The 23,168-nt window shown below is 39.6% G+C and overlaps 1 protein-coding gene across 2 annotated transcripts; it reads left to right on the top strand.

The window, feature by feature from the left end:
• The first annotated feature begins 204 nt into the window (after positions 1-204).
• Positions 205-21,627, top strand: LOC131932589 (uncharacterized). 2 transcript variants are annotated; one of them, XM_059289518.1, is made up of 4 exons: positions 205-332; positions 2,185-2,950; positions 20,408-20,523; positions 21,420-21,627. In XM_059289518.1, exons 2-4 carry the CDS (start codon positions 2,452-2,454, stop codon positions 21,501-21,503), a joined length of 699 nt encoding a protein of 232 aa, XP_059145501.1. In that variant the 5' UTR covers positions 205-332; positions 2,185-2,451; the 3' UTR covers positions 21,504-21,627. The 2 variants fall into 2 exon arrangements, with proteins under 2 accessions (XP_059145501.1, XP_059145502.1); XM_059289519.1 differs by lacking the exon at positions 205-332 and adding an exon at positions 471-522.
• The last annotated feature ends 1,541 nt before the right edge of the window (positions 21,628-23,168 follow it).

Below are 23,168 nucleotides of genomic sequence, written 5' to 3'. Positions count from 1 at the left end.
TCTATAAACATATCGATCCGTCCGGTCACTCGCCACGCCCAACAGCCCTCGCCGCTCGCCCGTGGAACCAGATGTGTCCTGCTTGGTGCCAGAGGCAAGGGCCGCTACTCCACGTCGTGGGTCTAACTCAGGGCCCGTAACTCCACGTCTGTGGGTCTAAATCAGGGGCCGCTACTCCACGTCCGTGGGTCAAAATCAGGGGCTGTCACTCCACGTCCCGGCACCAGAGGCAAGGGCCGCTACTCAGTGTCCTGGTGCCAAAAGCAAGGGCCATCACTCCGGGTCCCTGAGAGTGATTGGAAAAAGTTGTTTCCAAAACCAGCATCGATCGGGTAAGTCGGAGAGTGAGTGTGTTTATGTGTAAGTGTGTGTATGGTTGTGGGTTTGTTTATGAGCCTATTTTTGTGTGAATTAATTTAATTTCGTTTTCGTCAGTTTGTGTGTTATGCTGAGTTTAAGTTCTGTGATGCCTTTGTATACAACTTTGGTGTGTACGTGTGAAACAACGTTGGTTTTTATTACGTATGTTATACCTGTATGTATGTTGTTATGTGTTGTTACGTATGTTATACCTGTATGTATGTTGTTATGTGTAATTCTGTTCACCAAACATCATTGTTTGGTAGTAAGGCTACATAGTGACCAGGTAAGCAGTATCTTAGGACACAAGGTATGTATGTAAGCATACCAGGTGAGTAGGTAAGTATGTAAGCATACCTAGTGAGTAGGTATGTAAGCATACCAGGTGAGTAGGTAAGTATGTAAGCATACCTAGTGAGTAGGTAGTACCAGGTGAGTAGGTTTAGGTAATTAGTTGTTTCGTGGATAGACACTCGGTGAATAGACATTTGTTGATGTAGGATTTTAGAAAAACGAGAAGTGAGGTCCATGAGGCAAATAGAGTTCACCTGTTTCTGTGACCTTGGTATTTGAAGTTATTGTGTGGTCAGCACTATTTTCAGCCGGCTTTACTTTCCGTAACATGTGTTAGGTACCCATCAGAGCTGGGTGGACTCAGGGACGTTCTACTGAATAAACAAGGGTTCAATCTCGAGACATTCAGGTTAACAGAGTAGCGCTCTACCGCCATGTTAGTATTAAACATTAATTATAAATAATTTGCTTAATAAAATTATGTACTTATTGTTTGTTTGGTTCGTAAGTACAAGCAGTGGCGTAGCGAGGTCGGGTGTCACCCGGTGCGGCACTTAATGGTGTCACCCCCCAGGGGCGTAGCGACCCTTCCCGGGGACAAACTTTCAATTTGCACCTCCCCCTCAAACTTTCGATTTGCACCTCCCCCCTCAAGTTTTCGATTTGCATCCCCCCCCCTCAAACTTTCGATTTGCACCCCCCCTCAAGTTTTTCTCTATATATTTTGCTATTCTTTGCCTTGGTGTCACCCCCCTAAATGGTGTCACCCGGTGCGGTCCGCACCACCCGCCCCCCCCCCCCTCGCTACGCCCCTGAGTACAAGTACTTTTAAATGACGTTCACGCATTGTAAGACTGCCCATATGCTTTCGATTGTTTAATTTTTAAAAAGTTCATCCTACTATTAGCTAGCGAAACGTAATTTTTTAGTTTTTTAAACTAACTTGCATGTTTGGTTTATTTTCTGTTACTAAACACCTTAATTTAGTCTTGTGTAAATGACGTCACGTTTTTGAAACTATTTTACCCTCCCCACACACACACTCACACACACACACACACTCCTTTCCGTCATTACACTTCGTCATAATAACCTTCCACCCCCGCCCCCCTCCCCTCCAGCATGACAGAACTTCCATTGCCACAATTATTGATTTGAAAAATATTGACTGTTATGTGTCGGCCTTCTATATAATGTGCCATTTTATTAGAGTTTTTTTTTAATTGCTTATTTAAATATAAAAATATGACGATAAACTTTCTAAGCTATCATCATCCACCACATTGGCGTGGCATAGCGGTAGAGCGCAAGTCTACTAACTCAAAAGTCTCGAGTTCGAATCCTACTCTACTTCACCTGCCCCATGCCCGTCAGGTTCGAGAAGCGAACTTTATTACACTGCGACTACCATGTTTATATTTTGTGTACTTTATGGACCACGCCATAAAAAATCGAAGTTTCTATAATTGCCGGTTTTTCTTTCACGATCAAAAAACGTAATAATTAACTGTTGCTTACTTATTTTTTCAGATCTGCTAATATAGTTTTCAGCTATTCAGAAGCTAGACTACTAATATCGTTTCCAGCTATTCAGAAGCTAGACTACTAATATCGTCTCCAGCTATTCAGAAGCTAGGCTACTAATATCGTTTCCAGCTATTCAGAAGCTAGCCTCCTAATATCGTTTCCAGCTATTCAGAAGCTAGAATGATATTTCTGAACAGACCATGAAGCCAAATAAAGCTGACCAATTAGATAGCGGCTATTTATAAACGCGACCTAATTTCCCGGAGTGCAATGACCTCAACCCAAGAGGGTGTTCGTGCCGTATCAAACGTATCCGACAGCCAAACAATGTCGGAGCATCGAGAAAATTCCTCCAAATCCCCGAACCGGAAATCCAAACCGTCGGACAGCAAGCAAATCAAATCCACGGAAAACGAAAAACGGAACGCCGCCAACGTCGAGAAAAAACAACAATCAACGACGAACACCAAAAACTCGGATTCAAAACCCGAAATCCGGAAAAAATCCGAAACAAACCATGAAATCGACGCGATTTTGGCGCGAAAAATGAGCAGTACGGATTTGAACAGCGGCGCACGAGCGAAGAAAAAAATCTCCATCATCGCCGCCGTGGAGGAGGATCCGGCGTGGCGCGATATAGGTGAGTACCAGGAGCTGAGGAGGACGAAGTGCAGACGACTCTACTCGAAACTAGGTCAGCACAAGGACCTGGCCTTGTTTTATAGGTCAGGGACGTTTTATGCGATGGAGGCCTGGTGCTCTCATATGGGTGAGTACACGTGTGTGTGTGTGGGTTATGCTGACCTGAGTGGTGTCTGGTACGATATACGGGAAAGTGGGAAGGGTTCAACATGTGTGACGTCATGAAATCGTATCACCACCCCCACTATCCACCCGCTTCCTTTATATGTCGTCATAGAAAGCAAAACTCCATCCTAAATTCGCGTTCAAATAAAGAATCCACCCTCCATCAAATAATCCACCCTCCATTAAATAATCCACCCTCCATCAAATAATCCACCCTCCATCAAATAATCCACCCTCCATCAAATAATCCACCCTCGAATAAATAATCCACCCTCTATTAAATAATCCACCCTCCATTAAAAATAATCCACGGTTCATTAAATAATCCACCCTCCAATAAATAATCCACACTCCATTAAATAATCCACCCTCCATTAAAATAACCGTAACGTAAAGTAACGAGTTTATATATTTACAACTGTTTATCCTTGCTCACAATGTCCGGATACTTGTGCCGTTATGACCAGTTATAAGCTCAATATTGATGTATACCTAACGGATTTATTTCTTTCAAATTTGTCGGATAAGTGCACATACGATCCGATGACAACGCAAGAATATATAGCTTCCAATTGACTTTGTTTTTAAATGTTTTTAAAGAGTAAAGATTCCCCTTAAAATTCACCTAACGTGAGTTAGGTACCTATCAGAGCTGGGTGGACTCGGGTACGTTCCACTCACTTGAACCCGGATTCGAACTCGAGACTTTCGGGTTTATACAAAAATCAATAACTCATTTAGAGATAACAATTTTCAATAACAAAAGGGGAGAGAAGTAGGTAGTAGCGACCACTCGATTAGCCAGGTGACTTGAGTTCAACTGTTATACACGGATGTTGTTGACAAAGCTGTCAACTAAGACGAACAGTGGTTCTTTCAGAGTTTTTTTTCTCTGGGGCAGGGGAGGAGGCTTCGGGTGGGGAGGGGGCGTACTATAAAGATGAAGTGTATATTTTCTACATAAATTATATTTCGTTTGAACACCCCCCCCCCCCTCCTCCCATCAAAGTGAAGTTATTTATGGACTTATTTTTTGACTTGGTTCCATATTTGCCGTCTATTTTAAAGTATACTAAAATTACAGGGTGATTACAAATAAGGAAATTAAATAACAATACATATAGCTTTAGCTCGGACTTGATATTTAGGGAAGGTGTGTGGGGGGGGGGGAGGGGGGCAGACTAATTTTTCCGGAGGGGGGGGACACTGGAAAAATTATATAGAAAATATTTTGTTCGTTGGCGGGGCTAGTGTGTCCGTCCCCCCCCCCCCCCCACCCCACCCCCCAACCCCACCCTCCGAAGAGATGCCTCAAAGAAGCTCTGTAGACTGACGATGCGAAGGTACTACCTTACATGGTGTGCTTGTAATTAGCAATGAATACAGCTAGAACAATTCCTTCATCCCTCTCTCCACTTACAGGGTCGACTATCCTAGCACTAAAACCTGCCCTATGTTTTAAGTATTTAGCCGTTTTACTAACACTTTGCGGATAAATTACTAGGCCTATCTTTAAGTATCTATTAATATTCTTGACTAAATCACGTTCCTAGAATAGATGTGTCGTCAGCGAATTGAGATAAATTACCTCCAAGCAAGCCTGAAGAAGAAAGCCTTTAAACTATTTACCCACTCTGAGGAACTCCAATTGTGCATCAATCAATTTATTGGCGTCTAATTTCACGCAACACCGGGTGGGGAGGGTGGGGTTGTGAGGGGGGGGGGGGGGTAAGGCTAAATTGGGCGAACAAAGCAAGTATTGATTTTATTTCTTCATCTCTCCCAACTTTCTTCTTGGCAGGAGTAGGTCCTTGGGGTATTAGGTCAGGAAAGGTCTGACCTTTTCACTAATTTTGTTAGACCTACAGTTAGCTTCCAGCTATTTTTGTGTTGGTAATTATGTTTTTTTCAAACAGAAATAAGGTGGTAAAAAGTAATTAAAATAAACAGAAAATGTTGTTTTAAATAAATATTGCGTTTTTTATGGAGTAGTGCACATGCTATATAAGACAAACCAACGGGTGTATCACTTTATTATATCTATATATATGATTCTCTTCTGGGAGACGCTAGAAAACAAGCTGTAAGCGCGCTCCCTACCACCCCCCCCCCACCACCACTACATCATCTGGTGAGCTGTGGTTCACTCTAAATGTTTTTAGTGACGAGTATTAGGGGCAGATAATTTAGTTTGAAACGATTTTAAACGTAGGGGTGGGGGGAGTAACTAAGTGGATTTTACTGTAACGGAGGGGGGAAGGAGGGGGGTATCGTCCTTAACGAGCTACTTATAGTGTTTTAAAGAAATATTTTCAGTGGCAGCGTTGGTACTGTCGAATTCACAAATTATGAATTATTGAAAAGTAGAAAAAACAACAACTAAATAGCGGCGTATGATATGCCGCGGGTCGGCTCGTTGTATTCAGAGTTTCTTCCAGGCATCTCTTCGGGGGGGCGAAGCCCCCCCGAAAAATTTTTACCGCCCCCCCGAACGAAATGAAATTTATATAATTTATATAGAAAATATATACTTTTAACAGTGTCCGCCCCCCCGAAGAAAGTCTACCGCCCCCCCGAAAATTTCAAGTGCCCCCCCGGAGAAAAAAGTCTGGAAGAAACACTGGTTGTATTATATAGGCGTTTGCACAATATATTGTTTAACACTGTCTTTGGTTTACCTTGCTCATTGTAGTATTTGTTACACTTTTACTTTTAGAATGGTAAGATATATGAGTTGACAGAATATACGGCTTTCTTTGTCTGCTTGCTTTTCTAATTACAGATAATTATGTATGCTTAAGATTTCTAAGAAAAATAGTCATTTTTTAAAGATATTATATATATATATATATATATATATATATATATATATATATGTATATATATATATATATATATATATATATATATATATATATATATATATTTAATATTTTATCATTTAATTAAACAACGAAATATATCGATTCGTTGTCGCATGAAACGCTTGACTCTGTGCCACAAGGGGTAAAAAAATTTATACTGCTAATACTGCCGTGAGCAGTCAGACATTGACGTCATCGGGTATTTTCATTCAAGGCCTTGTAAAGCCATCCGTCCATTATTGCCTTAGCACGGTTACAGCCACGGAGTTACTTCCCTTTAAAACTAGGGGTTCTTTTTTTTTTTTCCAGACTTTTCATTAGTTCCTGGCTATTTTAAAAGCCACTGCATTACTACTCTCGTTAGGGATAGATAATGATCAACAATTATTTTTTCTTTAAAGCTGTAAAAGAAACGGTGAGCAGAAAAAAAAAGGCAACGGAAAATTGTGTATACGAAAAACAAGAGTAAATACAAAATCATGACTCTAATACAATTTCAATGGGCTTCGTGGCAAGATGTTTTATTATGCTAGGTCTCAGATGTGTCTCTCTTTTATAACTTCTTTGAATTGTCGATTAAAAAAAAACTCCATTCGCACTTTTTTTGTGCGCAATTATCCATTGCGCATTTTTCCGTAAAGTGTTTTTTCTTCTTCTGGAAACCAGAAATAACTGTGTGATTGTTACTGTTTCTGTTGTAGTACCGATTAAGCCAAGTATTCAACACAAACTGTGTTGTTGAGCTCATCTAGCAATAATAATTACCCAACAGTGATCAAATGGGCTGATGAAGTAGAGTTTATACGTTTTTTACCTCGGTATATGAAAGGGTTGTGTATTCAGCACTATGCCCAGCCGCTATTACTTTTCCCAACGTAAGTCAGGTACCCATCAGTGCTGGGTGGACTCAGGGTTGTCCTACAGTCACAAATCTGAACCTAGATCCGAACTCGAAACTTTCGGGCCAGCAGCCAAACGCTCTAGCATTTGACCACGTCGTCCCATAATACCAAACACTCCGTGTACTGAAACACCTGTCTTAGATCTCAATTTTCCAACAGGTAAATGTATTGTCTACACACAAAAAAGATGAAAAGCCATTAAAAAAGTTTATCGGATTAATACATTTTAAGACTTTTAAGATTTCCAATTTATATTTAATTAACACAATGACTTAACAATTATGTCTAGAGCGTGATAACAACGTTATTGTGTACTTCAAACTGAATGTTCCCCAGGGTGTGTTGTTTTGTAAATCTTGATGCTGGTGTTCGTGTTAACAATTAAATCGATTATTAAACCAGGAAAGACAACCTAAATCGTACTTTAGGCGGGGCGTCTAAAAGTACCATCGGATTTTCTATTCTCCGTGTGTATTAGAAAGTGGTGTCCCAACTATTTCGGAGTTTTGTGGTATAGTGGCGTGTCGCATGTTTCGTTTTAGAATGGTGTGTCCGGAATGGTTGTCCCAATGGTGTGTTTATTGTGGTGCGTGTTAGGGTGTTGAGTCCAGGTGTGTTTAGTGATGGTGTATCCAGTGTTTCTTTCTGACTTTATTCTCCAGGGGGGGGGGGGGTGACTAAATTTTCTGGGGGGGGGGGGGGGGGGGGGGCACTGGTAAAGTATATGTTTTCTATATAAATTCCATTTCGTTTGTGGGGGGGAGGGGGTCATAGCCTTTTTCGGTGGGGAGGGGCTGCCTAGAAGAAACTGAGTGTATCTGAGGTGTCTACTGCAATGGTGTGTCGGAGGTGTGTCTTGTAATAGATGTCCGCTGAGTATATCATTGTAGTGTGTCCGATGTGTGTTATGCAGGTGTGTATCCGATGTATGTTATATGTCAAATATGTGCTATGATGTATTCGAAATGTGTTATATGGTGTGTTATATGTGTACGAATGTGTGTGTTGTTATCCTCATTTCTATCCAAAAGTTGTGTACAAAATGAGTTTAAATTCTGTGTCTAGAAACTGTGTTCGGATGGTATCTCAAACGGTGAGTACTAAGTGTGTGTTAGAATTTTAAAGTAGCCTATTGTGTCGGTGTATTGTGACTCAGTTATAAAGCTGGATGGTGTGTTCGGATGTTGTGTGTTGAAGTGCTAGATGGTGTGTTCGGATGTTGCGTGTTATAATGCTAGATGGTGTGTTCGGATGTGGTGTGTTGAAGTGCTGGATGGTGTGTTCGGATGTTGTGTGTTGAAGTGCTAGATGGTGTGTTCGGATGTTGTGTGTTGAAGTGCTAGATGGTGTGTTCGGATGTTGCGTGTTGAAGTGCTGGATGGTGTGTTCGGATGTTGTGTGTTGAAGTGCTAGATGGTGTGTTCGGATGTTGTGTGTTGAAGTGCTGGATGGTGTGTTCGGATGCTGTGTGCTGAAGTGCAAGATGGTGTGTTCGGATGTTGTGTGTTGAAGTGCTGGATGGTGTGTTCGGATGTTGTGTGTTGAAGTGCTGGATGGGGTGTTCGGATGTTGTATGTTGAAGTGCTGGATGGTGTGTTCAAATGTTGTGTGTTGAAGTGCTGGATGGTGTGTTCGGATGTTGTGTGTTGAAGTGCTGGATGGTGTGTTCGGATGTTGTGTGTTGAAGTGCTAGATGGTGTGTTCGGATGTTGTGTGTTGAAGTGCTGGATGGTGTGTTCGGATGTTGTGTGTTGAAGTGCTGGATGGTGTGTTCGGATGTTGCGTGTTGAAGTGCTGGATGGTGTGTTCGGATGTTGTGTGTTGAAGTGCTAGATGGTGTGTTCGGATGTTGTGTGTTGAAGTGCTAGATGGTGTGTTCGGATGTTGCGTGTTATAATGCTAGATGGTGTGTTCGGATGTGGTGTGTTGAAGTGCTAGATGGTGTGTTCGGATGTTGCGTGTTGAAGTGCTAGATGGTGTGTTCGGATGTTGTGTGTTGAAGTGCTAGATGGTGTGTTCGGATGTTGTGTGTTGAAGTGCTAGATGGTGTGTTCGGATGTTGCGTGTTATAATGCTAGATGGTGTGTTCGGATGTGGCGTGTTGAAGTGCTAAATGGTGTGTTCGGATGTTGTGTGTTAGAGTGCTAGATGGCGTGTTCGGATGTTGTGTGTTGAAGTGCTGGATGGCGTGTTCGGATGTTGTGTGTTGAAGTGCTGGATGGCGTGTTCGGATGTTGCGTGTTAACGTGCTAGATGGCGTGTTCGGATGTTGTGTGTTGAAGTGCTGGATGGCGTGTTCGGATGTTGTGTGTTGAAGTGCTGGGTGGCGTGTTCGGATGTTGCGTGTTAACGTGCTAGATGGCGTGTTCGGATGTTGTGTGTTGAAGTGCTGGATGGCGTGTTCGGATGTTGCGTGTTAACGTGCTCACACAATTTGATGTGTCGGCCAGTTCTGACCAGCCTAGAAAGTGAGATAATGGTTTTTTGTTTTAATGGATTTTACACGAAGGGTCGGGTTTAAGTGTGAGCAAATGGGGAGTGGGGAATCTGGTTCTCTTCATTTGTAAAAGGGGGAGTGGGGAATATGCTTCTCTTTTATTTATAAAATAGGGAGTGCGTTCAGACGTGTAGAGTATGTTGGGATATGTCGTGACGTAGTTTAGTGTTAAGATTAATACCGAAGTAATTTGTTAATGGACTTAAACTTTAAGTTATAGTTAGGACTGAGTGAGGAGTTAAGATTAGGATTAGGCTAAAAATAGGGCTAGATTTCTGATACAAAGGCGTTCGGGTGTTAACGGCCTATAAAGCGCAATACGAATGTTGTATAAAGGGCAACACGAATGTTGTATAAAGGGCAATACTGTTGTTGTATAAAAAGCATTGCGGATGTTATATAAAAGACGTTTAAACATACAGGTGATTTCGGTCATTTGGTTGATAATTCATGCGTTTTGAAATCTGATTTTATTTACATAAATCTATTTAGAAAGACTTCTGATTGACTGTCTAAATAAACTGCCTGCAAAACAAATCAAATACTCATCAATGTCTTTTGTCTCCCTTGAGAGTGGAGCCAGAGTAACCGGCCCTTGAATCGGTCCTGACAATGAGATCAATTGTTCGCCCACACAATATGGGAAACAACTCGGATGTTACATTACCATTCTTGTGTGATACGTGTTAAAAGCCAGTGGTTTGTCCTATTGTCACTGTTACTAAAATACCATAATTTGTTCACGATTATAATTAGTGCTAAACATCATCTAAATGATCACATATGAAAAATATACAATTTTTTAAAATAATTTGATATCAAAAACACATTATGATTTTTGTGGTTCATTTTCTTTCTTTTTTTAAAAAATTATTACATTGATTAATTGGTGATACAACACTTCTTTCTCGCTGATAATTTATTTATTAGAACCACTATAATGGTATGAAAAAAAATTTAGGCTGTTAGCCAGATCTAGTTCTGAATCCAATGGCAGAAGCCATCTTCAAGTATACATTGAATTTGACAGCTCAATATATCAGTACTATGAAGCTGACGTGTTTTAGAGAACAGGAATGGTAACCCAAATGTTGCCAGTTAACTTAGCTCATTATGTGCTATATGGAATATGTTTATGGCCGTTTTTAATTTACATACGGACAATTGCGATTATTAACTCGTTCTGGATGGATGTGTGTCCGATGTGTGTCCGCAGCTTTAAGTCGTATCTCCTCCTCAACGAAGCAATATCGAGGACTAGTTCCAAAAACAAATATGTTAAGCAAGTTCCGAGGATGGTTGTGGGCAAAAACAATTTCCGGAATTCCTTCCTGGATTTCCCGGAAAAGCCAAAAAACCTCGAAAAATGCAGTTTTTTGCCCATATCTCGGCAACCAGACCACTTAGCGACTTGAAACATTTAACAATCGATTCCTGCCATAATGTAGAACAATATTGCCGAAGAAAGTTTTCAAAAAATATCCTTTCGTTCCGTCACAAAAAATTAATTAAGGAAATTGCGCTTAAATTGTCACTAGACTTTTTATTAACTTGTTTTTTACATTTATACGAAATATAAAAGAGAAAAATGAATGACCCATTTTCGATTCAGTTTATGAATTTTAATATTTTATTAACGAAACGCCCTCCCTTTTTCGTTAAGATTTTTAAGAAGGTTGATGACTGAAGTCAATTTTAGCTCATTAACCTAATGAGTCTATTCCTTCGTAATTACTTTATTCTCTAAAAATACCAGCTTTGTCATAAAATATTGTAGGAGGGGTGATGGTCTGGGAAAGTCGACATTACATTATATGGGGTAGGGGTTGTATCGTCATCAGGCGGAGACTGGGGAGGGGGTGGCTGCCCCGGATTAAAACATTTAGGGCATTACTCCTAATCGTTAAATTTACTGTGAAAAGAATGTTCATCGAATCATAAAAGAGAACTGAGAGAGGTTTAAAACGAAACCGGAAATGAAACATTTTTAAAAAAATGAAGGGGGGGGGGGTGACACTCTCAGTCACTGCACCGGGGGACACCTAACCTAGTGACGCCACTGGGTATGGGTCTATATACCACCTCGACCAGAATTTCTTTCAGGCATCTCTTCGGGGGGGGGGGGGGTAACTGCCCCCCCTCTTCTCCCCTCCAACCTACCCCACCCCGGGCGAAATAGAAAAAAAATTAGTTTAAATAGAAAATGTATATTTTAACCAGTATTTTCCCCTTTCCACCCCCACCCCTACGGGAAAAAAAATGTAAATACCCATCCCCTGCAGAACATTATCTGAAAGCGTGGGCACCACCCTTTTTGAAAATCGCTGGAGGTCAAGGTACATTCAACTTGACCGTATTGTTCATGTCAACTCTTGACCGATGTGTCTATGTCCTTGACCGATGTGTCTGTCATTGACCGATGTGTCTATGTCCTTGATCGATGTGTCTATGTCCTTGATCGATGTGTCTATATCATAGACCATGTGTCTATGTCCTTGACCGATGTGTCTATGTCCTTGACCTACGTGTCTATGTCCTTGACCGATGTGTCTATGTCCTTGACCGATGTGTCTATGTCCTTGATCGATGTGTCTATGTCCTTGACAGATGTGTCTATGTCCTTGACCTACGTGTCTATGTCCTTGACCGATGTGTCTATGTCCTTGATCGATGTGTCTATGTCCTTGATCGATGTGTCTATATCATAGACCATGTGTCTATGTCCTTGACCGATGTGTCTATGTCCTTGACCGATGTGTCTATGTCCTTGACCGATGTGTCTATGTCATTGACCGATGTGTCTATGTCCTTATTGTTTTGCCAATTCTCCTTGCTGTGATGTTATTCGTCAAAATGAAAACCCACTTTACCAAGTCTTTCCTAAGGACCTTAAAAAAAAATTAATTCACGACTGTTTTTCATGCGTGTTTTTTTTTTCTAAACATGTTCTTGATTTTCAAAGTAAACTTTTTTATTTTTTTATTTTTTTTTAATGACACAATTCTGCGTTAACCTTTTTAAAACAAATAAAAATGACGGCTGCACGGTAACCACGGCAACGCGTCGTTACGGTACATCAACAATTCAAAGCTTCAGAGCAATCAATGGCGGGGGAGGGGGGATATAATTGATTGTTTTGATTTAATTATGTTGTTATTTTTCCATCTGCTAATCAAAAGCCGCTGTGGTGAGAAAAGAAAGAAAAAAAAAGGAATAAAAAATGTAATTATTGGAAATGGGAGGATAGGTTAGCATGGGGGGGGGGGCGTATGGGGAGGAACGAAAAGGTATTATCTCTGTAATTAAGTTAGACGGGGTGGGCTGAGTTAATTAATGAGGTGTTTTTTTAACTAAAAAAGCGATAGGTCGTAGAGTAGTGCTGTGGTGTATTGACTTACGGAGACGGACCAAAATTTATGGTTAGATAAATACAGATACATATCTAAAGATTATATACATATACATATCTAAAGATTATATACAGATACATATCTAAAGATTATATACAGATACATATCTAAAGATTATATACAGATACAAATATAATGATTATATACAGATACAAATATAAAGCGTATATACAGATACAAATAAAAATATTATATACAGATACAAATATAAAGATAATATACAGATACAAATATAAAGATTATATACACTTCCACACCATAGGCCCCAGCGTTTCTTTCAGGTATTAAAGTCCGCCCCCCCCCCAAAAAAAAAAAAGAAATTAATTAAGCCCCCCCCCCCCCTCCCCTCTCCTTCTCCCCAAGAGAAAAATGTCTGAAAGAAACACTAATGGGCTCATAAAATTTTCTTCGCTTCATGATGTTTAAAAATAACTTGTTCACCCAATTGTAAGCCTCCCTTAGGTTATAACGTAGGGCCTCATTAGTTACCGTACCTTAATTAAAGGCTTAGTAGATGAGATCAATAAACACAAACCCTAACTGTGAGCCTTAACATAAATGTGGTGCTATAGTTACCCATTAGTCAGCCTCGGGCAGGCTACTTTGTCGTTCTTCCTCCCCACCCTCACCAGTTCCTTCCTTCCTTTACCCACCTACCCCTATACTCCCTCTTTAACTTCCCCACCCTGCCCCACTCACCTTCGATTTTTTTTTTCTGATAATACACATACAAAAGCAAAAACTACATACACTGTAAAGACTTTGACCATTTCACCCAAGCTACTTTACTGCTCTTACCTAACCCTAATCCATACCATCTGTAATGGCTAATGTAACAAATCATAATACACGCGCAGTGACCCTCCCCTCCCCCAACTGCCCGGCTGCTCACCTCACCACACTACTCACTCACAAGTGCCATACCTTGATCAAAAGCCCCACCCCCCCTACACACACACACATTTTACCACCCCCACCCACTCTGCTGTGTCCTATTCGTGTAAATTTTTTTTTTGACAACGGCAGATGTCCATTGATCGCGTTGGTTACGGCATTCTGTCACCATGGCAACGTTAGGTAATTGATGAAAAATGTTGAGATTGCAAAATTTCTTCTTCGTGAGAATAAACTGTTAAAATCTTGGTCATTATTAGCCGTCAGGACATTTTCGAGTCGGGTCATATTTCTAGTAGGGACAGATTTCTAGGAGGGACATATTTCTAGGAGGGACATATATCTAGGAGGGACATTACACGTAGGGACATATATCTAGTAGGGACAGATTTCTAGTAGGGTCATATTTCTAGTAGGGACATATTTCTAGGAGGGACATATTTCTAGGAGGGACATATATCTAGGAGGGACATATTTCACGTAGGGACATAGTTCTAGTAGGGACAGATTTCTAGTAGGGACATATTTCTAGGAGGGACATATTTCTAGTAGGGACATATTTCTAGTAGGGACATATTTCTAGGAGGGACATATTTCTAGTAGGGACATATTTCTAGTAGGGACATATTTCTAGTAGGGACATATTTCTAGGAGGGACATATTTCACGTAGGGACATAGTTCTAGTAGGGACAGATTTCTAGTAGGGACATATTTCTAGGAGGGACATATTTCTAGTAGGGACATATTTCTAGTAGGGACATATTTCTAGGAGGGACATATTTCTAGTAGGGACATATTTCTAGTAGGGACATATTTCTAGTAGGGACATATTTCTAGGAGGGACATATTTCTAGGAGGGACAAATTTCTAGGAGGGACATATTTCTAGGAGGGACATATTTCTCGTAGGGTCGTAACGTAATTATTAAAATCGTCTTTATACGTATGGTCAAGAAATACACTGTAGTCGTGGATTTACGAAACTTCTTAACTTTCTTATTGTTACAAACTGTTTATATTAATGTGTTATTTCTATTTATTACAATTACTTTTTTTACTTCTACGTATAAATACTTTTTATTTATTCATTTATTTATTATTATTATCATTATTTTATTATTATTATTATTATTATTATTATTATTATTATTATTATTATTATTATTATTATTATTATTATTATTATTATTATTATTATTATTATTATTATTATTAATTTGCATTTCTAATTATTATTTTATAATCCTAAATGTATTAGTATTAGTTTTTTTTATTACTAAGTAAACTTTATCATAAATAATTCACTTCAAACATCGATACATTGTGATAAAAAATTTGGAGTTATAAATCGTTCGCTAATGTCTTGTCAGTCTATTGAGGTTTGTTTACCTTCGTCGTCATGGTAACTCAGTAATTACCTGAGAAACATTTAATTTCTTAAGCAGTACGAGGGCATCACTTATTAAAGAAATCAGGAAAGGAATCCCTCGAGTAATTACATAATGCCTAACGATGTAATTAAAAATGTATGCAGGTGTAATTACCTTAAGTGTGTAAAAGTAATTAGAGTAACAAATAATGCATGCAGAGTTGATTATATTTATACACCGTATATTCCCCACCTCATGTATTTACACTTTCTGCGACCGTAGCGAGCTAAATTAGCTAATCGCTAGGCGACACGCTAAGCACTCCCAAAAGCTACCCGTAACAGACCTTGTTTCCGTAAAACCGGATTCTCGCTGTAAAGAGGTTGTTGGAGGTTCTCGATGTAAAGGGGAATGTTGGAGATTCTCGTTGTAAAGGGGAATGTTGGAGGTTCTTGCTGTAAAGGGGAATGTTGGAGATTCTCGTTGTAAAGGGGAATGTTGGAGGTTCTTGCTGTAAAGGGGAATGTTGGAGATTCTCGTTGTAAAGGGGAATGTTGGAGGTTCTTGCTGTAAAGGAGAATGTTGGAGATTCTCGTTGTAAAGGGGAATGTTGGAGGTTCTTGCTGTAAAGGGGAATGTTGGAGATTCTCGTTGTAAAGGGGAATGTTGGAGGTTCTTGCTGTAAAGGAGAATGTTGGAGATTCTCGTTGTAAAGAGGAATGTTGGAGGTTCTATAACTCTCCATTCACCCAGTTTGTCTGATCGCTGCTCGAGGGTCCAGTACCGTAGGGAGGGGGGGGGGGAGATAGCTTCTAAACTTGTGTATACACTCTTGTCCTTCCTTTACGTAACTAATTCCGTGGGGAGTGGGTGGTGTAGAGATAGCTGTTGAACTACTTGTTTAAACAGTTTTGTCTTTCTTTCAAATCTCAGTAACCAGTATAGCACGGGTGGGGGTAAGAAGTTGATATCGAGCGTCACAAGCCGTTTTTAACCCCCCCCCCCCCCCACACACACACGCACACCCACACCCACACACTTCACACCCATAACTTTCGTCCGTCACAATTCCTCACAACAAGTCCAACGCTTTAAAATGATTTCATAACGTTACACCACCCCCACCCCCCCCCCCAACCCCCACCACCCCCCACCCCAACCCTCCCCAATGTCAAATGACAATATTTTTAAAGAAATTTGTATTGTTTACTCCTTTTTTTTTTCGTTTAGAATTACAGACTAATTTCTACGTCGCTTTCTTTTTAAAACCTACGAACCACCACCCCCCTCCCCCAACCCTAGTGTGTGACGTCATGTACGACCCATCACTATCAAAAGAGAGTTACCCTACGCACTGGTTCCCATGGTGCTACCTCGTTAGAGAGTGTGAATTCCCCTCATTAGCTGGTCACTAATCACCAATACACTGTCTGCACCACAACGACTCACCGACCTATGACCTCTGACTCCCCGACCTCTGACCTCTATGCGCTCAATTCGGTCAGGTCGAGACAACTTTTGTAATATGTTGGTTTTGGCCTCTGTGTCGTCCAATGAAAGGGTTGACGAGATTAAAAATACTTTTTTAATGATAACTCTACTCATCTTAAAAGGAACTTATCGTACTCAAAACAATATATATATATATATATATATATATATATATATATATATATATATATATATATATATATATATATATATATATATATATATATATACAGATATACAGATATACAGATATATGTGTGTGTCAGCAAAGATTAACCATCAAACTGCACTTAAGCATCCTGCACTGTTCTATAACACAAGAAGGGGACATTGTTGGCTTACCACACCATTATATGTCGCTATACATCAAAATAGACCACCGTCCTACATATTATACTACATTTATAATAACAGCGTTCCTACCCCAACTCCATTTCACGCAAACTAGGACTTAATTATGAAGTGCGGTGAAAACTTGATTTTATTTTTATTGGAATCTTACATAATTGAGGCAAAAAAAAAATGTATCCCTTCATTAGAAATAATTGAAAGTCTTAAATTTTAAAGAGAAAATATGTGGTAGGTTAAGATGCTTATCCAACAGTGAACATAGTCTTCCAGGTGTTAAATAACAATGTTGTATCCATCTAGAATCTGGTGGTGTGGAGCTAGAAATGCGAATGGGGTTTGGGAGGAGGGGGGGGTATGCTAAAAGAGCGTGACGTAATTAATAGACAATACATAAGACCATGAATTTATGAATCACTTCGTACGTGTTATATGTACAACATGGGCCCATATAGCACCTAATGTTTTTTGGCATGTTACAGTGAGTATTTGTGGGGAAGTGTTAATTAATTTAAAATCGTGCAAAGATTCGAAAGCAATATTTTGAACGTTTTAATCTTCCTGGGCTGAAAAAATATGTTTCATTTCTTGTCTGTATGTGTGTGTGTGTGTGTGTGTGTGTGTGTGTGTGTGTCTGTCTGTCTGTCATTCTGAATGTGGTTGTGTTCACACGATAACTTCCTTACCCTTTTAGTAAGTTTGACGTAATTTTTATTATTTATAACTACTTTTGAATAGGTTTTTATCATTTTTTTGAGCGAATTTCGGCCACCGGAATTACCGTATATTTGATTTCTTATAAAGCCTCAGGATTTTATCAATTTTATAACGTAATCTTATAAAACAGCGTAATCTAAGAACTTTTCGCCTTGAAAAATACTATTTCCGTCATAAACTGACATATACGAATTTACAAGAAAGTTTACGGGAGATAACTCCCGCTTTAAAAAAAAATAAAACATCTCAGATTTTTAAATTGAAATCAATTTCGGTCAATGCACTTTACGCACTTTTGCACAAATTCCTGGTGCGCATACATGATCGCTTCACGCCACTTAAGCCATGGAATCGTGTAGAAAAATAAAAACAGAATTGTGCAATTTTTGTCTAGGCTGGTAACATGGAAGTGATTGATCATTATCAGTCAAGGGAAAATAATTATCTCTAAGTGTGAGGTGTACTTCAGTTGGGGGGAGGGGCGTGTTTCTATTAATAGTCTACACAGCTTAAATAAATAATCGGTTCTCATTAATTTGTCGTACTCGCATATTAATTCAAACATGTATAAACGAATACAGATACCGATACCTGTGGTTAAGTCTAGGGAAGAGTATTAGAAATGTAACAGGAAAAAAATATCACAAAACGATAACTTGAATGACAGTGTGTATTTTACTTACTAACTGTGATTGAAGCGCAAAACGTCAAAGAAACTGAAACAATATCTTAGATTACCGTGCTACACCTGAAAAAAAGCTGTATACATTGTTTAGGTAACTATTTGTACTTCTTTCTTCAACATATTTATTTCTTGTGACTTTGTTTCTGTGACGTTTTCCTGAGCTTTTTCTGTGACTTTTTTCTGTGACTTTTTTTCTGTGACTTTTTTCTGTGACTTATATTTTGATTACTTCTTTCTGTGACTTTTTTCTGTCACTTTTTTTCTGTGACCTTTTTTCTCTGACTTTTTTCTATGATAGAGACTTGGCCTATAGATCAATTAATCTACTTAACTAGCGCCTGATAGCTGGACAGACAGCACTAATTAACCCCCTTATTAACTACCTTCATTTAGAAATAAACCGGGAGTGATCTCCCCTAAACTTTCTCGAATATTCTTATATAAAATAACAGGGGATGGGAACTCGGGCTATAGACATGATTTTTAATCCATTTTAAATACTTTAAGTTTTAAAAATAGAATAAAATCTCGTAGTCAAATTAATTGCACACCAAGTGAACGCCAAATAAAAAAGCGCATAATGGTGCGCAATATTATTATTACTTTTAAAATTTACATTAGTTTTTTGAGAAATCGGAAGTAGCGTAAAGTACTACTTCCAGTCAACGGAAATGGCTCAAAATTTAATAGAAGGTAGAGAATTAGATCTTTTACTTACATATGAAATTTCATTTATCTATTTGAAATAGTACTCAACTTATAGGCTTTTGAAAAATTCAAAGTAGGACAAGTACCACTTCCGGTTATCGGAAATCGCTCAAAAGTTGATACGGATCTACGATTTTGATTAAATACTTATATATGAAATTTCATCAACCTAGCTGTAACGGTACTCAAGTTATCGTGTTTACACACGGACAGACAGACACACAGACACACAGACACACAGACAGACACACAGACATACGGACAAGATTGCAAAATTATGTTTTTCCGTATCAGTGAGGTGTGAAACGTCGAGATTTGTAAAAATCTCGATTTTTTTTTTTTTTGCACGATTACAAGACTTTCTCTATACTTCGTATATACGAGAAAGTAAAAATACTGTTTGAACTAATTGCAGACATTTAAGTGTAGTTTTTTTTGTTCGCTAGTTGGTTAGTTGTTAAAGGGAGATGTAGTGGGGTAATGTGTGGCATAGAGAAATATAGGAGGTGGGTGGGGTTGATGGGGTGATGGTGATGGGGTGATGGTGATGGGGTGATGATGATGGTGTGATGGTGATGGGGTGATGGTGATGGGGTGATGGTGATGGGGTGATGGTGATGGGGTGATGATGATGGGGTAGGCCTTTTATGGTGAGAACAGTCGGGTGAGGTTAGTACGGTAGACATGGTACGGTGGATATGGTATCGTGAACATGGCACGGTGGATATGGTACGCTGGACATGGTACGGTGGATATGGTATCGTGAACATGGTACGGTGGATATGGTACGGTGGACATGGTACCGTAGATACTGTACGGTCTGTATGGTACGGTAGATATGTGTACGGTGGTCATGGTACGGTGGATATGGTACGGTGGACATGGTACGGTGGTCATGGTACGGTGGATAAGGTACGGTGGTCATGGTACGGTGGTAATGGCACGGTGGATATGATACTGTGGATATGGTACGGTGGTCATGGTACGGTGGATAAGGTACGGTGGTCATGGTACGGTGGATATGGTACGGTGGTCATGGTACGTTGGATATGGTACGGTGGTCATGGTACGGTGGATATGGTACGGTGGATATGGTACGGTGGACATGGTACGGTAGATATTGTACAATAGGTATGGTACGGTAGAATGGTACGGTAAACATGGTACGTTGGACATGGTACGGTGATATGGTACGGTGATATGGTACGTTAGATATGGTACTGTAAGGATTGAATGGTTAGATTGGTTGGTCAATGGTCGGAGATCGTAATGTATTAATGGGATAGTGGGGTGAGATGGTCGAGAATAAATGGATGGAGATTGATGTATAAATGGGTGTGTGTGTTTGTGTGCATGCGTGTATGTTTGTATGTGTTGTGTGAGTGTGTGTGTGTGTGTGATTATTTGAATGTGTGCACGTACATGTTCGTATAATCCTATATGGTATTTATTTTTATTTACTTTGCAATTATTGTGCTACATATTTACGTGTTCAATATTTATTTGTGTCGATGTGTTTCTCTACCTGGACAGGTGGGCCGCTGTTTGAAGGTGACATTGAGGAGTACAAGGGCTCGTGTCACGTGATGTGTCCCTGGCACGCGTACATGTTCGACCTGGCCACGGGGAGCTCGGACATCGGTCTGCGGGTGAGTACCGTCGTTAGCGTTGTGTGTGGTGGAGGGGGGGGGGGGGGTAATTGGTGTGAGTGGAAATCGATCGGGGAATAGCTCGTGATTTGGTTGCTGAAGTGAGTGGGTGGGGGCAGGGGGGGGGTAGGTGGTATTGAGTTTGGGAGATATGTAAGCGGGTTGGCGGGCAGGTAGGTAGGTAAGTCGGTTGGTAGATATGTTAGTAGGTTGGTAGGTAGGTAGGTAGGTAGGAAGTTTGGAAAGTGGGTTCGTAGGTAGGAAGTTTGGAAAGTGGGTTGGTAGGTAGGTAGGTAGATAAGTGGGTTGGCAGGTGGGTGGGTAAGTGGGTTGGCAGGTGGGTGGGTAAGTGTGTTGACAGGTGGGTGGGTAAGTGGGTTGGCAGGTGGGTGGGTAAGTGTGTTGGCAGGTGGGTGGGTAAGTGGGTTGGCAGGTGGGTGGGTAAGTGGGTTGGCAGGTGGGTGGGTAAGTGGGTTGGCAGGTGGGTGAATAAGTGGGTTGGCAGGTGGGTGGGTAAGTGGGTTGGCAGGTGGTTTGGCAGGTGGGTGGGTAAGTTTGGATGGAAGAAGATAGGTGGACAAGCGATTGGATAGTGTTTTAAATTACTGATCTTTGAAACAAAAAAAGCTAATAAGTGATGCCCAGGCATTTCTTTCAGACATCGTTTTCTCCTCACCACGTCTTTAAAGAATCTAATTATTTTTCTTTTAAAAAAACTTAGTCGTTGTAATGATTGACTATAACATCATCATTTCACAATAAATATTGACGACCCTCTAAACGTTTGAATATAACATCATCATTTCACAATAAATATTGACGACCCTCTAAACGTTTGAATATAACATCATCATTTCACAATAAATATTGACGACCCTCTAAACGTTTGCCCACAGCAACAAGTCTACCAGGTCAAGGTCGAAGACGGCCATGTTTTTATCGAGTACATCTCACCACTCGCCCTCTACCCCTATTTATAGAACTAGGTCGTGTCAAAGGGGGGTCACCCAGACGATACAGCCCCTTGGAAAAGGAAATGAGTAGAGAACGGAAAATATGATGGATGATTCTTTTATGCCGACGGAAACACCAGAAGAAAAAATTATAAATGAAGGAAAATGTTGATATTTTTTTCCAAATATTTTTTTATTTTTTTAAAACAAAATATTTTTGGTTTTAAAAATTTAAATAAAATGTTGCTATTATAAATGGTTGTGACAATATATTATACTGTATGATTTGAATATTTTTCCGATATTTTGAATTTGGCAATGGTAGGCCTAAAAATAATACTTTGTATTATAATTATAAAAGTAGATAAAACAGTGCGAACTCTAATGTACCATGAACTACCTACTCTGGAAGTTTTAAATAAGGGGACAGGGATGTTGACCTAGTATTGATATGACTGTCCTCTAATCAGTGGCGTGTCAGAGGTGATGTTAATGGGGGGGTCAAAACCTTCTTCCCCCACCCTCATGGTCAGACACTTGAAACTTCCGGAAGCACTAAAAAATATAGGGGGGGGGCTGATTTTCTTTATAAATTAAAAATTATTTGTTCGGGTGGAGGGGGAGCGGCGAACGTTCTCTGTGTGAGTGGGGGCGAGAAGTGCCTCTCCCTTACCCCCCCCCCCCCCCTCGAAGAGATGCCTGAAAGTATCCCTGCCGATGATCCCAGAAAACGTCACCTGTCTCACGTTACGTTACAGCTATTGGTGACGGCGCGCTCGTGTCGCTTCCAAAGCTTTCAGTTCCCACATAGTACTCTATCGTCAGACAATGTAACGGAATTGTGAGCTGGTAGTTGCTAGTTACATCGGTTGATGTTTATCTCTTATTTTTATATTCTAATGTATTGTCTGTTTAGTGACCTTTTTTAAAGATATATATATATATATATATATATATATATACATATACATATATATATACATATACATATATATATATATATATATATATATATATATATATACATATACATATATATATACATATACATATACATATATATATATATATGTATATATATATATATATATATATATATATATATATATATATATATATATATATATATATATATATATATATATATATATATATATATAGCCTACGTGTTGTATTCAATGTTTCTTTTAAACATTTGGCTCAGTCGGAGGGGAGGGGGGCATTTGACTTTTCCGGGGCAATTCTATTAAATATTTTGACTACGTATCCCCTCCTCCTCCCGGAGAGATGTATGAAAGAAACATGTTGTTTTTATGCACAATATCGCTTTAGTTTAAGCAATTAAGTGTTGTCATTGTTGAAAAGTAAAATATCCAGGTTTGTGATTGGATGCCGTGTAGCCTTAATGTTGTTGGTGTTTTCTTACAAGTGGTAGCAAGTTTTATTGAATCAGGTGTTGGATGAAGTTGGATGACACGATTTGTCACCATTTAAAGGGTCTGATCAGATACGTTTTACCCAACATTTTTTTACTGTTTCTGTTTTTTTTTTTTTAATTTATTTATATACGCATTTCGTACTAAAACCTTGTGTCATCATAGGGGGCGTAGCTAGGATCTGTTGTACCCTCTCCTGATTATTTTATGCGACAGGATTTTTAACCTGAATTATTATATATAGAGGGAGGAGAAA

Source organism: Physella acuta, unplaced genomic scaffold (genome assembly GCF_028476545.2).
Source record: "Physella acuta isolate Inbredline_101_S28 unplaced genomic scaffold, ASM2847654v3 ptg002225l, whole genome shotgun sequence".
NCBI classification, from domain to species: Eukaryota; Metazoa; Mollusca; class Gastropoda; family Physidae; genus Physella; species Physella acuta.
Note: the sequence above shows the minus strand (reverse complement) of the source record. Positions and strands in the feature narration are given on the sequence as shown.

Coding starts and splice junctions, on each gene's coding strand:
- LOC131932589 (XM_059289518.1), top strand. CDS start 2,452: ATGACCTCAACCCAAGAGGGTGTTCGTGCCGTATCAAACGTATCCGAC. Junction 2,951..20,407: donor GGCCTGGTGCTCTCATATGG/GTGAGTACACGT, acceptor CTACCTGGACAG/GTGGGCCGCTGTTTGAAGGT. Junction 20,524..21,419: donor GCTCGGACATCGGTCTGCGG/GTGAGTACCGTC, acceptor GTTTGCCCACAG/CAACAAGTCTACCAGGTCAA.